General features: G+C 49.6%; 1 protein-coding gene across 1 annotated transcript in view; it reads right to left on the reverse strand.

The window, feature by feature from the left end:
• Positions 1–14,850, reverse strand: part of SLO2 (slowpoke 2) — a 57,884-nt gene that overhangs the window by 32,907 nt on the left and 10,127 nt on the right. The window contains exons 4-9 of the mRNA XM_037226454.1: positions 9,825–10,042; positions 9,304–9,453; positions 8,903–9,006; positions 5,967–6,116; positions 4,524–4,688; positions 1,078–1,228 (exon numbers count right to left, since the gene is read on the reverse strand). Coding sequence (XP_037082349.1) covers positions 1,078–1,228; positions 4,524–4,688; positions 5,967–6,116; positions 8,903–9,006; positions 9,304–9,453; positions 9,825–10,042 — 938 coding nt within the window. The remainder of the gene's footprint in view (positions 1–1,077; positions 1,229–4,523; positions 4,689–5,966; positions 6,117–8,902; positions 9,007–9,303; positions 9,454–9,824; positions 10,043–14,850) is intronic.

A 14,850-nucleotide genomic window follows, 5' to 3' on the forward strand; every position in this document is an offset into this window, starting at 1 on the left:
TGGCACGAAAATCACACTGATGTCAGGCGAAGGGCAGAGGACAAGAAACAAGGAAGCTTTTGCTTTAGACATACACAATTGGCTTTTCACGCAGTATGAAAACAGCATAAGCATGTGCACTAACTCTGACTGTTCTGACTTTGATGAGCTGAAGGACAGAATTGGGTCTCCAACACGAGTCATGCATCACAGACACACACGCACACACACAGACACACATACACACACACACACACACACACACACACACACACACACACACACACACACACACACACACACACACACACACACACACACACACACACACACACACACACACACACACACACACACACACACACACATATATATATATATATATATATATATATATATATACACTTTGGCGCTTTCAGACGACAGCCGCGCAGTTATTGACGGAAGGGTAATCTTTGTATTTCAGTACACTCAAGTCCCTGGAAGCGTTTCTGCGCATGGACAAAGCCAGCAAAATACAGGTATAAGTGAAACCAGATCCAAACAGAGAAGTAATAGACACAAAAACATCCTACAACAGGCCATAAGTAGCCCCGAGGCATCCACTTTGTCTACGGACCCCATCCTTTCCGGCCAGCCTAATGCGATTGGCTTGCCGAGCGCGCCTCGCACAGCACGTGTGGCGGCCGACGCGTATGGACCGCAAGGCGGCGTACACACGGGGCAGGTAACTGTGCCGCTCCGGGCACGCCGGCCCAGCTCAGGTCATTGCTCTGCGCGCCCGCAGCTTTGCCGACCAGCTTTTGACTCGTTAGCGGAACATTAGGAACGAGAGTCACTTGTAAATGTTCTGAGCATTCAGATCGTGTACCGGCAACTTTTATATGAAGGAGCCGCATTTTAAGTCCACAAAACACTACCCTATGCCACACCGCATAATTTTTTCTAAATGTCCTATATCGCCTTATAAACTTGGCGCTGATTCCCATCTCGAAAACCGTGTCGCGTAATCCCTCGCCGGTGAGGCCGCGTTACTGCCGGGCGCGTGCCTGCCCGACGTGCAGCCATGCCCGCGGCGTGTGTACTCCAGATACTGACGCGATCTTCTCGCTGGGCGGCCGCCAGGGCACGTTGTCGAGCTCGTCCTCCGATTCGCTGCGCTCGTCGCTGCTGTCGCGGCTGCTGCTGACGTTCAGCGTCGACGACGTGAACTGGTCCGGCACGGGCAGGATGCTCGGCCGCCGCGAGCCTGCCGGGTCAAGCTGAGTCAAAAGGGCTACGCCAGGTCACGCCGGGATAGAGGGGTCACAACAGGTCACGCTGGGTTGGAGAGGTCACACCAGGTCACGCCGGGTCGGATAGGCAACGCCAGGTCACACCGGGTCAAAGTGGTCAAACCGGATCACACCGGTTTGACACGGTAGCACTAGGTCAGAGTGGTCAGCCTGGATCAGGCGGGGTCGGAGAGGTCAGCCTGGATCAGGCGGGGTCGGGGAGGTCAGCCTGGATCGGGCGGGGTCGAAGAGGTCAGCCTGGATCAGGCGGGGTCGGGGAGGTCAGCCTGCGTCTCGCAAGGCCGATAGCGCAGCAGGGTTCACATCGCTTTGCGACCACGTTTGCGGTTTGGATGTGACTGAGGGCGGCGCTGGGTTGATCACGTCGCGTCAAGGGCGCGGAATATTGCAAGGGCGTCACGTCACGTAGGATAAGTGACGTTACCAGGGGTCTACGGGTTCACCGCTGACGGCAATATTGTAACTTGTGAGAGGAGCTGACGTCGTGCATGACCAACAGTCGTTGGAGCCTGGTCTCAAGAAGCAGCACATGCCGCGCTTGAACGGATGACAATCCAGATACATTCATGCCAATGTGCACTGCACTGAGGTGCGAACGGTTGCTGGTTTCTTCATTGCCGTGTCCCCAAATGCGAATGAGCTATATCATTGGCTCATTCGCCAGCTCGTACATCATGAGGGATGCTAGTCACGTCCAGAAAAGCAAGGTCTGGCAGGGATTTGCCGGTCTGTTGCAACACATTCATTGGTGCAGATGGCAGTCAGCTCCCACCTACTTTTGCGTGACTGTTCCAGAGGCATGCGTGTGAGTGTGTCACCATGTCACCATGAGTCACCATGCACCATGTTATGCTGTGTTTGTCATGTAATAACCATGTCATCAGTTTCCCGTGACTGCTCGAAGAAACTAGAGAATAGCAAAACTTTATAACTTATGTATTTCTAAGGGCGCAATCTCATTTACCGTATTTGACTGCCCGGATATCTGTCGAGCTAATTTTCAATTCGTCTATGCATGGAATGCGACGCCTCTTGCGTAACCGTGACAAATCCAAACAAACAATGTGCATTGTGCAAATCAATTCCAGCGTTCAAGTATGGAGAAGCAAGCATCGTATTGGACGATGTGCAAACCTCCAATAAACATCGCACCACGTATTCCGCATGGCGCACAGTTTGAAGAACGCAGCGTTTGGAGGGCGTGACGTGCCGCCGGGTTTTAATAAAAGTATTTCAGCGACGTCGCTGATTTGAGAGCCATCTGAGCCCCCGTGTCACGGATACCGGGGGATCCAATATCGGGCCCAGGGGCGGCGCTAGCGGCCGACAGTCATTAACGCCGGGCAGCGCCGGCTGCCAGGGCTGCGCTAGCGTGTCCCAGCCAGCGTGGCGAGAGGGGCGGGGACGGCGCGCGCCAGCTCGCTGGTTACTGGCCAGAACTCTGCTAACTCTGCGTGGACGCCCGCACACGGCCTGCAAGCACGCAGGGGATGGATGAAAGTGTAGGAAGTGCTGGCACTGTAATTGAGAAGGGGGAGGGGGGCGGAGGTGAGATGGTGTGTCGTAACCAACCGGGGCGGATGTTTGTGCGTTGTGGGGGGGGGGGGGGGGCACCAGTTGCACGCGGCAAAATGGGCACGGAAGGGTTATTCTAATTTCTCTTACCGGAGAAAACATTATTCTTCTGTAATATACTATGTTTATCCGACCATGTCGCCGACCTGCCATTCTGGCTGCAAGCTATCATGTCATGGGGTCTGCATGCGAAACAGCCGTCACACTGCACGCCCGTGCATGTTCTCCATGTTATAATGCTGATCATTTGTGGTTTCGGGCGTCTCGGCTTCAAAAACCATTTCATGTTCCGGTGAGTTGCTCCCTCATATATCTCATCTCACTTCTGTACCAAATAAGATTTGGACGACGCGTGCACTTCCACAGTGGCAAAAGGCATCGCCAGCGTAGCCGTGCATTATCCCACCGAATAGGTTAAGCCAATAGGTTAAGTAAAGGGTGTAAAGAGATGAAATCATGGCATGGTTTACATGGTCTCTGTAGTGAAATTGTTGTCATGCTCAGTGATTACTGATGAGAATCGGCAGGCTATTTAACCAGCTGAAATATGCTGCAAAAACGACTTCAACACGGACTGTACAAATATCCCTGGCTGCTCCGATTGAGCCCCGCTTTGTCGGAACACTGGTGTTCACCTGTGTGTGCTGCACACCGTGTCTTCGTGAAAACCCATGGTATGACCGGTACACACGCTGTTTGCCGGCACATATCATCATCATCTGGCACATGTCTTGCTTGCTAAATTGATCAGGATGAGCCGTCGCACAGACGATCGTCAAACAAAACTAGCTAATGATACCAAAGCCTCGACACTAATGCCAGCGTCAGGAAAAGTCTCCTTGATGCCTTTTCTCGAAAATTGACTGCAAGTGAAACTGTATATCTTTGGAGGTACCCAGCCCAGATGATTTATGGATAACGAGGTGAAACCTGTGGACATTGTGTGGAAAAAACTAGCGGATAATGTTTATGTCCCTGATGATGCAGATGATGGGAACCTCTTGAGTTTAAGAAAAGCCGCATTTTATTCTGAAGCGAAACAGCCTAAAATCGGACGGCATATGGCGATGTCCTGCAATCAACCCATTACAAAGCGCTTTACTTGACCTGGATAGAAACAACCGCTGGTACCATCCACATAAGTCAAACCGAACAGTTTGTGTTACATTCTGTTACAGAAACCTGCATTTTCTGTCCTATCATGATCGATTTTCTTCGACAAAAATTTCAAAGTATCTGTTAGGGTTAAAACTGCTAAAACTTTAGCCCTAAAAGCCCAAACTGTTTGGTCCAAAATTGCCGCATTATCCCTCAAACGCCGCATGACGTCAACAACAGCTCTAACAGCGCTGGACAGCACGAACCGTCTGCGAGCGACAGTGCATGACACAGACATCCACTTACTAAAATTGTGCGATTCTCGAAACGAGTTGAGGGTTATTGAGCTCGGACGCCGGACATCTGGAGACGAAATGACAGGGAGCATTAGACAATCAATCCGCGCCAGGAAGGGTGCCGCGCATGCGCACTACGCCATACCCTATCTATAGTCGAAACGGGCGCACTGCAGCACGCGAGGCCCAGTGGCTCCGCGTGAAAATAGCCGTCGGCTACACGCAGCCGGTTGGCGGGGGGGGGAGGGGGCGAGGGGAGGGGAAGGGCGCCGCCACTGACCTGGTCGGAGCGTGGCGCCGGGCGTCTCCGCCGGCTCACCGCGCGGCACGTCCAGGTGATTGGAGCTCATGCTGGGCGCGCTGCCTCTGCTGTCGCTGCTCATACCGCGCTGTAGCTCGTGTACAGGGTGCTCCCGCGCCTTGCGCTTCTCAGGTGCCATGTCCACTGACGGCCGGGTTGGCTGTGTCAGGGCGCGCACGCGACGGACCGACGCCGCGCAGTGGCAGGGTTTCGCGCGCGCTAATCCACCGCAGCTTTAGCACCACGGATGGGGCCTGCTGTATGGCTTTCTTGCCTTGGAAGGGAAGTCTGTGCGCTGGGAGCTCAGCACACGGTGACAAATGTGTCGTAGAATTCATTTGGCACCAGAGCTACGACAGTTTTTATGGGTTTCTCCGACGGCAGGTGCTTCGCAGAAGATAAAGGACAGTGAGGCGCTTTTTCGGCGTGGACAAGCCATGCGATGGCAAACATGGGAGATGAGTTTTGTTCAGCAGAAAATGTAAAAAGCTTATGTATTAAGGAATGACGCTAAGCCAGTCAACATAAGCCAACTGATCTGATCAACGCTTTGGAAAGCTCGGATTGTATGATAATTTGGCGGGTTGGATGGGATGGAGATAATTCAAGTGGTACAATATTGGCGCTCATTAGCTCACAAACAACCGTGTTTGAAAACTGGCAGCCTACAAATTTGGTCAGATTCGGTAACTTTAGTAGTTGAGGCCCATTAATTTGAACAGTTTTGCGGCCTTGACATCCGCAACCATTGGATAGCAAAACAAGACAAAAAAAACAAAAAATGCTGATATGCTGGGTGCTAATTGGTCAGAACGAACACGATCACACGCCTAAGTATATCACATCGATCAATCTCTTTTGGTTTAGGCCACCACGTTCTATATTCGGGATTGGCTCTGACAAAGGTAGCATTATCAGCCTTTCGGTCGATAACTATAACCATTATCTGTGCATGAAATGTGATTGTTATCGATGAGCTTCAACTTTTGATAAATTGGGGTCTGAGTGTTTGCTAAAAACCGTATGGGTATTTGGTCAGTGGTCGCAAAATTTTGGCTTTTTAGGAGAGTGACGACCAAGCCAGGTCGGGTTGGGCTGGGTCGTGACGATCGAGACGGGTTGTGACAATCAGGCCGGGTCCGACCGGAACGCCCAAGTTCAAAATCATCTCATAGTCCAGGTTAGACTAGCATGAACTGCAGTCTCATCTCTGATAAGGCGCTGGCATAAATAAAAATCAAAACACCCGCAAATGACGCTTTCGACGACAGGTATATACAGTTAGAGCACTACGAGGACTATTTCTCACACAATGTTCATTGAAGAAGCCAAACTCAGCGCCTAAGAAAGAAGCAGCACACACCACAGCCCTTCGGCAGTACAGACAACTGTGGCGCGGGCGGAGGGCGGCGTGCTGCGCACCTGTCGTGTGCTCTGGCCGGGGGTCGGGTTGTTTGGCCTCGTCGCTGATGATAGGTTTGTCCGGCACGCAGAGCGGAGCTTCAGGGAAAGCGTCGCCGGCCACGAACGCGCTGTTCTCTTCCTTTGTAATGCTCATGTAAAAGCATATGTCTGTAAACGAAGGCGCACATTGGTCGGCCTGGCCGACATTGATTTTACAGCGCTGGAAACCCCGAACGAACACGATAAAAACGATGAACGCCGGGCCGCAACCGGCGGAGCGGCTGGAAACGCTCCGGTAGGAATTGCGGGGCCGTTGTTTGGCTGCAGCTGGAGAACGGCCGGCACCAAGCGGAACCTTATTTCCGATACGGTTACAGCGATCTGGGACACATTTCAACCGGGAGGAAACTAATGGTGGGAATTGTAAGGTTGGGTGAGGCTTATTTAAGATGCGCTTACATTAGGACGCCCATTTTACGCTAGCGTAGCGTTGAAGCTTCGCTGGGACAAACGTGGTGGTAAGCCTGCCTCATGTTAACCAGACAACTCTAGTCAATATCGAAGTTCAGCTATGCATGTACGATTGTAGGAACTTTGGTTTGCATAAAAGAGTAGAATACATTTCTCCTAATGGTCTTCCATCGGCATATTGGAAATATTCCAACGCATATTGATGGCACTGCGAATATATCTTCAGCTTTAGCAAATGGTCTTTGGAGTAGGATGCTCATCAGGATTCGCATCAAACTGCGAATGTGGTAATTCCGGTAGAAAATGTGCAAGCAATACATTTCGATCCATGACAATCTCAAGCTGACGTCATTCAACGGTTTCCGGGTAGGGAGCCGAGGCGCGTTCTGTTTTGTTTGCCGTAGCTTCACGTCAACACCGCTGCGGTTGGGAGTTCACGACGCACTCAGCTGCTGAGGATATATGGCGTCGCCTGCCTCTCACCCTGGCAGGAAGGGCGGGCGCCGCGGGGAACCGAACCCCGCACCTCTGGTTTCCCAAAGGCGCAGAAGTTAAGCTGCTTTCCTTCATCACTGGTTTCCGTCGGATATATGTTTTTGCTTTGGCGGACATATCGAGCACACAATCTGACAGAGTTATGCAGCAACAGTGTAAGGAAAAGTGGGGACCTGCGGGCTACTGAGGGCACTATACCGTTTGCCTCGTGGCGAAGGCGCCAGATACGCTTCACCGACCGCAGCTGTCACAGAATATGAGTGCCTCAGACATATGTACGGCTCATTTCTGGTGATTAGCGAGGAACACAAGCTTTCGTCAGATTTTGGTCTGTCTGGTTGCGTATTTATCTGTAACGCGCATTGCTCGCGCTTATTCCGCTGGTTTCTTTCTTTTGTACTGCCCCTTAATGGAGCATTTGTTGCAGTATCATCATCAATTTGGACTGAAATATCTAAGATTTATATGAGCATTAGCTCTTCTGTATCAGCGGGCAGCTTGGCACTTAATCAGTTCAACATTGTCCCTGACTTGGTCCGTTTCTATTAATGGGTAACATCCAGATTCATGCCAATGTCAACACTTAGGAACAAGGAGGGGAGAACTACGACCTCGTGGTGTCGCCTCTCTGCCAGGGTGAGAAGCAGGCGACTAAAAAAAGCCGCGCTCAACACATAGCCTCAATAGCAGAGTGTGTCCTGAAGACCCACTGACGATGGCAAATTATGACTGTCACTGAAACTGTATTTTTGTCTTCTCAAAGTGACAGGTTCACTCGGCATGCCTCATGCTGTTGCAGTTCCATACCCATTTACACATTTGTGTTTATAAAACAGGAAAAATCCGGGGAGCACGGTATTAGGGGACAAGGAGATATCTACCGGAGTTTTTCATCGCATGCCCCAGCCCGGGGCCTTTACCAGAGTTAATGGGTAGACCTTTACCAGATTTAAGATAGTAGTAAAAGCTTCATTCCACGGAGAAAAACCAAGAGAATGGAGATATAGATGCGTTGGTAATTTGGCAACATGCCTTTATCGAAAGGAATAACAGAAATGAATTCAAAATTGCCCGCCGACGATTCTATTCGATTTTTCAGATTCTTTTTTTCGAAACAGCGACTCACAGTTTTTACAGGACACCAACATTCAGGAGATTAAACAGGGAGCAATTGCCAGCCATTACTACCATGTAGTGCATATATCTAAGAACCGCAATAAGCGTAAAATACGTGTAAATGCAAAACAATTTAAGTAAACAGATATCACGCATCACGCTTCATTCAAACAAGCAAGCGAGTTGAAGTAGGCGACATCACATAACACGCATCATTACACATGAATCGTAATGTGATGATACGTGTGATGTTTGTACATTACGTATCAATAATACATGACCATTTCATTGAAACTACTTGCATGTATAATTGATGCTTGATGCATGATGCCTATTTATTTCAACTCAAGTGCATGTTTAAATGAAGCGTGATGCGTGATACCTTCACTTGAATTCGATTGCATGCACACGTATTTTTCGCGTATTCTGCTTCTTAGATATGCACTTTATCGTAGTAATGGCTCGCAATTACTCCCTGTTTAATCCCCTGAATGATGGTGTCCTGTAAAAACTGTCGCTCGCTGTTAAAAAAAAACAACGAAAAATTGCGTAGGATCATCGGCAGGCAATTTATAATTTTCTTCTGCTATTCGTTTCGTAAAGGCATGTTGCCGAAATATCAACACACCTGTATCTCCATTCTCCTGGTTTTTCTGCGAGGAAAAAGACATTTGCTACTGCTTTATCCAGGTGAATAATGTTACTCGCAAACGCACTTAACAACTTTAGCAGAGTTTTCCATTATGTGCTTGAGGCGGGGATGCGGTGGACCACTGCCGGTTTTCTCATCATGTGCCTGAGGCTGAGATTGGGAAGGCTACTACCGGAGTTCCCCACCGAGTTTCTGATGCTGCGGCTGGGCAAAACTTTACCGGAGTTCTTCATGATGTGCCTGGGGCCGGGGTTGAGGAGAATCGTGTCCTCGTAGAACTCCGGAAGCTCAGATGGTCTAACACCAACCAACGCCACCCCGTACCTGAAGCGCAGGCACGAGACAACCGGATGTTACGCCTTGTTGCTGCAGTATGGTACACCATACCTGCCAGCTAATTACTGGCGCAACATTACGCGCTCTCTAATGCATATCACATAAGATATATGTTCTGCCGTTTCCAGGTGAAGGAACATCGATCGCACCGAGTATCCTTACAGTTTTTCCTTTGCACTTTACATCCGACATCGCACCTCATGTTCACAAGTATCTACCGCAGTGTGCGTCATGGAACACACTATAATCGTGCAAACAGCAACGGGCCAAGCGCTGTGCACTTACTTCCGGTGCGTGTGGAAGCTGGCGTACGTGAAGCTCTTTCCCTCGTACTCGCCGAAGAAGCGCGAATCGCCCAGTCGTATGTGGTAGATCTCGTTACCGGAACATCTTCCATAGAGCCGGTGCCAATCCTCTTCTGACGTCTGCCCTTCCCTGTCGCACCACGTGTGGATGCTGTCAGCAGTAACGCACGGCACGGGCCGGCATACACGTCCAATGGTACGGGCCTGAATGTATGATGCACTTCTGAGCATACGGACGTTCATCATTGGTGACCTTGGCACTGTTTCCAACAAAGGTGGCACGCCGGTGTCAGCGCGTCACGCTTGGGAAGGAGTGTGAATAGCTGGACCGGACTTCCACCCGAATGGGATCGTGGCTTACTAAAAAGTACGTGACATGCTGGACTGGAAAATTCCTTTCGATCCGTGTTTTGACTTATGTAACAAGGAAGTGACTCACCAAACAGAATATCGGCGCCCTGATCCGGACTGCGGCGTACAGAGCTGGACCATGCGACTTACTGTCCTCGTGACGTGTGCAGCAGGAGGGTGACCAGCGTTGAGGTACCCGGACACAAGCAGTTGTTGGCCAGCAATGCGTACTTGAACTCGTCTTCACAGACCACGTGTTCGGCAAACTTGACGTGCACCTTGTTCTCCGGCCGAAAGATCTGCACGTATTGGGGCACGTTCGGTGCAAAGTCCTTCACGGCCCATGACCGAACGATCGTGTGATCGTCCTGAAACAGAATCACAAAATCCAATGACAAACCTTTCTGACTAGGTGAAACGAAACCGGCAATACTGCATTATGAGTGAAGAAGAACAATCACAACCGAACTTGCTAGAACCGCGATTTGTGAGAACGATGCCGAGCTTTAGAGTAGCTGAGTTCTCAGCGAGCCACTACCCGAACGCGTCGGCTGGTAGAGAGGATTGCGAGTATTTTTTGCGACTCAAAGCCTCTGAAGTCGAACATATGGGCAGTGCCAACCAAAGTGGCATAATAAAGGGGTGGAAAGAGCATGTGGACCGTACCAGACAGTTTCCAAGTCAATGCAGCCGATATGGTCTTTCGTAAGTTGTTCAGTGCATCAGCGGGGAACATTTTTCACTTAGATAAGACGGTAGTAGTAACCTAATTCTTCGGAGAAAAACCAAGAGAAAGGAAATACAGTTGGACTGATATTTCGGCAACACGCTTTTATCGAAACAGTAGCAGAAGTCCCGTATTCTCCTGCTTTTTCTCCGCGGAATACGGCTGTTATTACTGTCTTATCGGTATTGTTTTCTGTTTAAACACGCCTGAGGATGCCAGCGGCCTCCCCAAATCAGCCCCAAACTCTGCTTGACGTCTGTGGTGCAGTTCCCGGTGCTGTTGTGGCACCAGATGTGCCGAAGCCAGCTCGACTGCGGCTCTTCCCAGCTGGCGCGAGACCGCAGGAGGCCCGCATGCGGGTACAAGTCGGGCGCCTACTGACACCAATAACCGATCGAGTGCTCCCGCCTGTACTGGCCGATCACGTGATGCCCATCCGTACCAGCCGAGCGCGTGACCCCTGCCTGTATAGCAGATTACGAGACGCCCATCTGTATTGGTCGATCATGTGACCGCCACCTGTACTGGTCGATCACGTGAGCCCCACCTGTAGCGGGGTCGGGCGAGGTGGCCGGGGTCAGGTGACGCTGGCTCGATGCCAGTCAACTGCGGGCATGACGATGATAACACTCGAATAGCGAGCTGAAATAATCCCAACCTCGGTATAAGGAGTTTATCACCACGAGAATTACTTTCGCCAAGTGCTTCTTCCGCTGGACCTACTTAGCACTTAGGATAATTGAAGGAAGGACCGTCGTGAGCTCAGCCATGCACATACACCTGCTGCAGCGCTAGATGTCATGCTTTGATGTTAACAAAGAACTGCGCACATCCCCAATGATTCTGCCCTACGTTGCGCTCTAGCGAGACTCCAGCCAATTTGCAAGGTGGCGTGTGATTTCACACTTTACCTGATTTCCTGGAACCTATCTTATTTGATCATGCGCAACCGAATCACAAATCAAAGGGAATGTTTCACATTTGAAGGTATTGAAGCAAACATCAGGTGCGATGAAACAAGCTCACTTGTAACAATTGGTATACTTTTAAGTGAAAAAGGTAGTCTGGACACCAATATTTGGGATGATGGGATGGGATCAGAGTATGCTTCTTAAATCATGACGGATTCTGACCCGCGACTGATCAGTGACCGAGGCTGATCTGGAATGAAAACGTACCATGCATGTAACCAAGACGCTCCAGCTGTGCTCAAAGTTTCGCGTGTCTACGCAAGTTGTTTTTTTATGTCACGCGTGAAAAAACCCGAGGGAGTCTTCCTGTGCTTCGCTGACAATGCTGTACTCTCCCACCAAACATGTTGACTGACTTCGCCTCGTTCCTTTTCAGTTTCGACCAACTTATCGATACCACCTCTTGATTTAGTCGAAGGCGCTCCTCTACGCTCAGATCAGCTCCTTTCTCTCCCGTCCCCAGCCCGATCGTGATCCAGGCAGATCCGACGTTTTCTCTGTCATCCTTTTTGTCTAGCCTTGCCTGTTTTTCAACCAGACACGATCTGGACACTATGTCTACACACCCGCTGTACAGCCATCTGAGCCGGACACAGAAGGCCTGTAAATGATGTACTATCTATCAAACGCATCGATGCGCTTTAGGAAAGCCAGCACGCGTACATATCTGGGTCACGCGACGCGTGCACACGGTCCATGCCGGTAGCCATCTTCACAACGCTCGAACACGCGAACGATAGCGACCGTGGTAATAACTTTCTGAGACATGCAATTTTAAAAACGATTTCCTGGCGGTGCGTTTAGATCATCTTCGTTGCGTACAAGCTGCGCATTGGCAGCTAAGTTTGACGCTGTTCAATGTGTTAACGGTACAGATAGAAGACTGGGATGGAGAACCGGATGACATTGCGAACAGCGATGGCTCTAACAGAACCTGAATTTATTTGCGGTAATACTTTATGTTATTCCTCACATAGTTCGGCGCACAGCAGTGGTTGGGCCGGACGTAAGACGTGACGTGTAGCTGTGATCCGATTGTCCGATTGTGAAAAAGCAAGTGCTAGGTGTGAGCAAGTGCTAAAAAAGCAAGTGCTAGGTGTGAGCAAGTGCTAGGTGTGAGCAAGTGCTAAAAAAGCAAGTGCTAGTGCATAACCGTTTCAGCCAACATCACTGCGGTCATTGATCAGTGGTGGTGAACCTTGCCGACTCGGTGGATGAGGTCGGCGACGAACATTTCCATTTTCACGCGACGCTTTGTGCAAACAATGTTTTTGATCGACGGTTTTGGTGATGGCCACGACAAAACATCACAGCGCACATTCCACAACCTTACGTGGGCTTCAACGGCAATGCATTTCATCTAACACCAACAAACATTTCCATAAATACACTTTACCGTGCCCTTCGGCCCGACGTTATCTTTCTTAGGCTCCATCCCAGCCCAGCGACAGCAAAATCCCATGATTTTTAGTTGGTCGCTCACTCTGGTGCAGGTCGGTGACAATTCAGAGTATTTTCTAAGGCCCGGCCGGTCGCCCGATTCACTGTATTTACAAGCCGACTGCCAGTACCCCAAACTAGACCGTTGGAAGTACTGACAAATCTAAATATGGCGATTCCTTTGGCAGCCAGGGCATGTTTCAATCATTGCGATGCAACTGAGATATGTGAGGCTGGTGGTGACTTTCAATGCACTGGGGCTTCGCAAGCGGCATTGGCATCGACATTTCATAAACACCTATCTAGGTTTAATTTTTGGGCCTTGTGACTTGATTGATTGACAGTTCGGGGAAGGTTGGCGAGAAGATCAAATCAAGGAAGAAATTGACCTGATTATTCAGACTGACTTTTCCAGACACAGAATAGCAACAGAAAAGGCTGTTGACTGGCAGCAGTGGTCTCAAGCACTGAGCCTCTTCCTATTGAAGAGAACCGTGGGTTCAACACTGGGGGCTGATGTCACTCCTCAGGGAAGGGAATGACAGCAGGTGAGAATAGTTCCAAAGTGCCTACTGGTGTCATTGCTGCTTTGGTCCTGATTGAGGATGGTTACAAGGCAAATAGTTCTTCAAATCAGGGCGTGTACATAGCTCTTGGTGCTAGTTCTGGCCTCCACCCTTCCCACATATGTTGAGGTAAGATTGCATAATTTTTCGCTGCCCAGCCCTTCCAGTTATTTTGGAAAACCATGCCTCTGCACCAAATGTAATAACTTCATTAATGTTTTGTTAACATTGAAATGCCAATTATTTCCAATATAATATTTTCCGAATATTAATCTTGCTTGCTGAAAACGGAAATGAGAACCTGACATATAGACTCAAGGAGGCGATGAGGGGTGAGGAGCAAAGAATTGCAGAAAACGTAGGCAATGAGGAGGAGGGTCAAATAGTTCCATAACCATCTCACTTCCAAACCATCACCATCACAAGGACAGTCAGCTAAAGCTCTTACTATGTACACCCCAGAAAAGCTTAAGGGTTAACATTAACGATCAAATTCTTTTTGAATAGTTTGACTTGATTTGTCTGTTTGAAGCGGAGCTGCTGTTAATAATGTATTGAGCAAAAAACACGTTACCACATTTTGCTCGGAAAACATATTGAAATGCAGTCCAAAAGGACAGCGCATGCCAATGTTCCGTTACAAATTTATGCGCAGCTTTAAAGGTCAGATGACGAAAATGAAAAACATCTTCAGGTTATGGTTCAAATAGAGACCTAGGAATTCAACAAATCTAACCATTTGACGCATTCGGCGCGTCCAAATCAGCAAACGAACCGTTGAGCTTCTGTATGCAAAGGGTAATAGAGGCGGCTGGGATCAGGGATGGCTGGTTTGTGTCCTTTTGGTAGAAACACATGCCATTTCAAGGTTCAAACGGCGGGAATTAGCTAAGCCTGAGCCCGGAATTTCTGGTACTTTCGGTCCATCAAGGCCTGTAACACGTGCTTTAAGTCGGGCTGCGCCGAAAGTTTTTTTTTTACTCAGAGTGACAAGACTATGAGACAGCCGGTATTCGTTTTTCTCAAGTAGTTCTGTGATCTTATCTTTCCGTGACCCCGATGCATCCTTCCTCCAGCACGTGCCCACTACCTCTTGTCCAGCATTTGCTCAGTCACCTTGACATGAATCTAAGCACAGCCTGGGACCAAATATACTGCTCCTTCCTTTCAAGGCAGTAGAACCCAGTTTAAGCCTGTGTACACCAATTGATGCGGTGCATCGAAAGGCACCCACCAGGCAACACATGTCGCGCCAGACTTAGAGCTTGCCTTAGGTATGGTCGAGAGTAGTATAATGGTTGTGGCGGGGCACGAAGCACACACGTGGTTTCCATAAGAGTACATGGCCTCAAGGAGGCCCGCACGTTCGACGTCATCCCCCAGTACTACCTGCCCCCGGTTGAAATTTGGTCATGTATTCAGCTGCTCTGGCTGTCGAGGTCCTTAGATGTTTATTCCGGTATCGAGGATAG

This window comes from Pollicipes pollicipes, unplaced genomic scaffold (assembly GCF_011947565.3).
Source record: "Pollicipes pollicipes isolate AB1234 unplaced genomic scaffold, Ppol_2.1 Scaffold_5724;HRSCAF=6776_pilon_pilon_pilon, whole genome shotgun sequence".
NCBI lineage: Eukaryota > Metazoa > Arthropoda > Thecostraca > Pollicipedomorpha > Pollicipedidae > Pollicipes > Pollicipes pollicipes.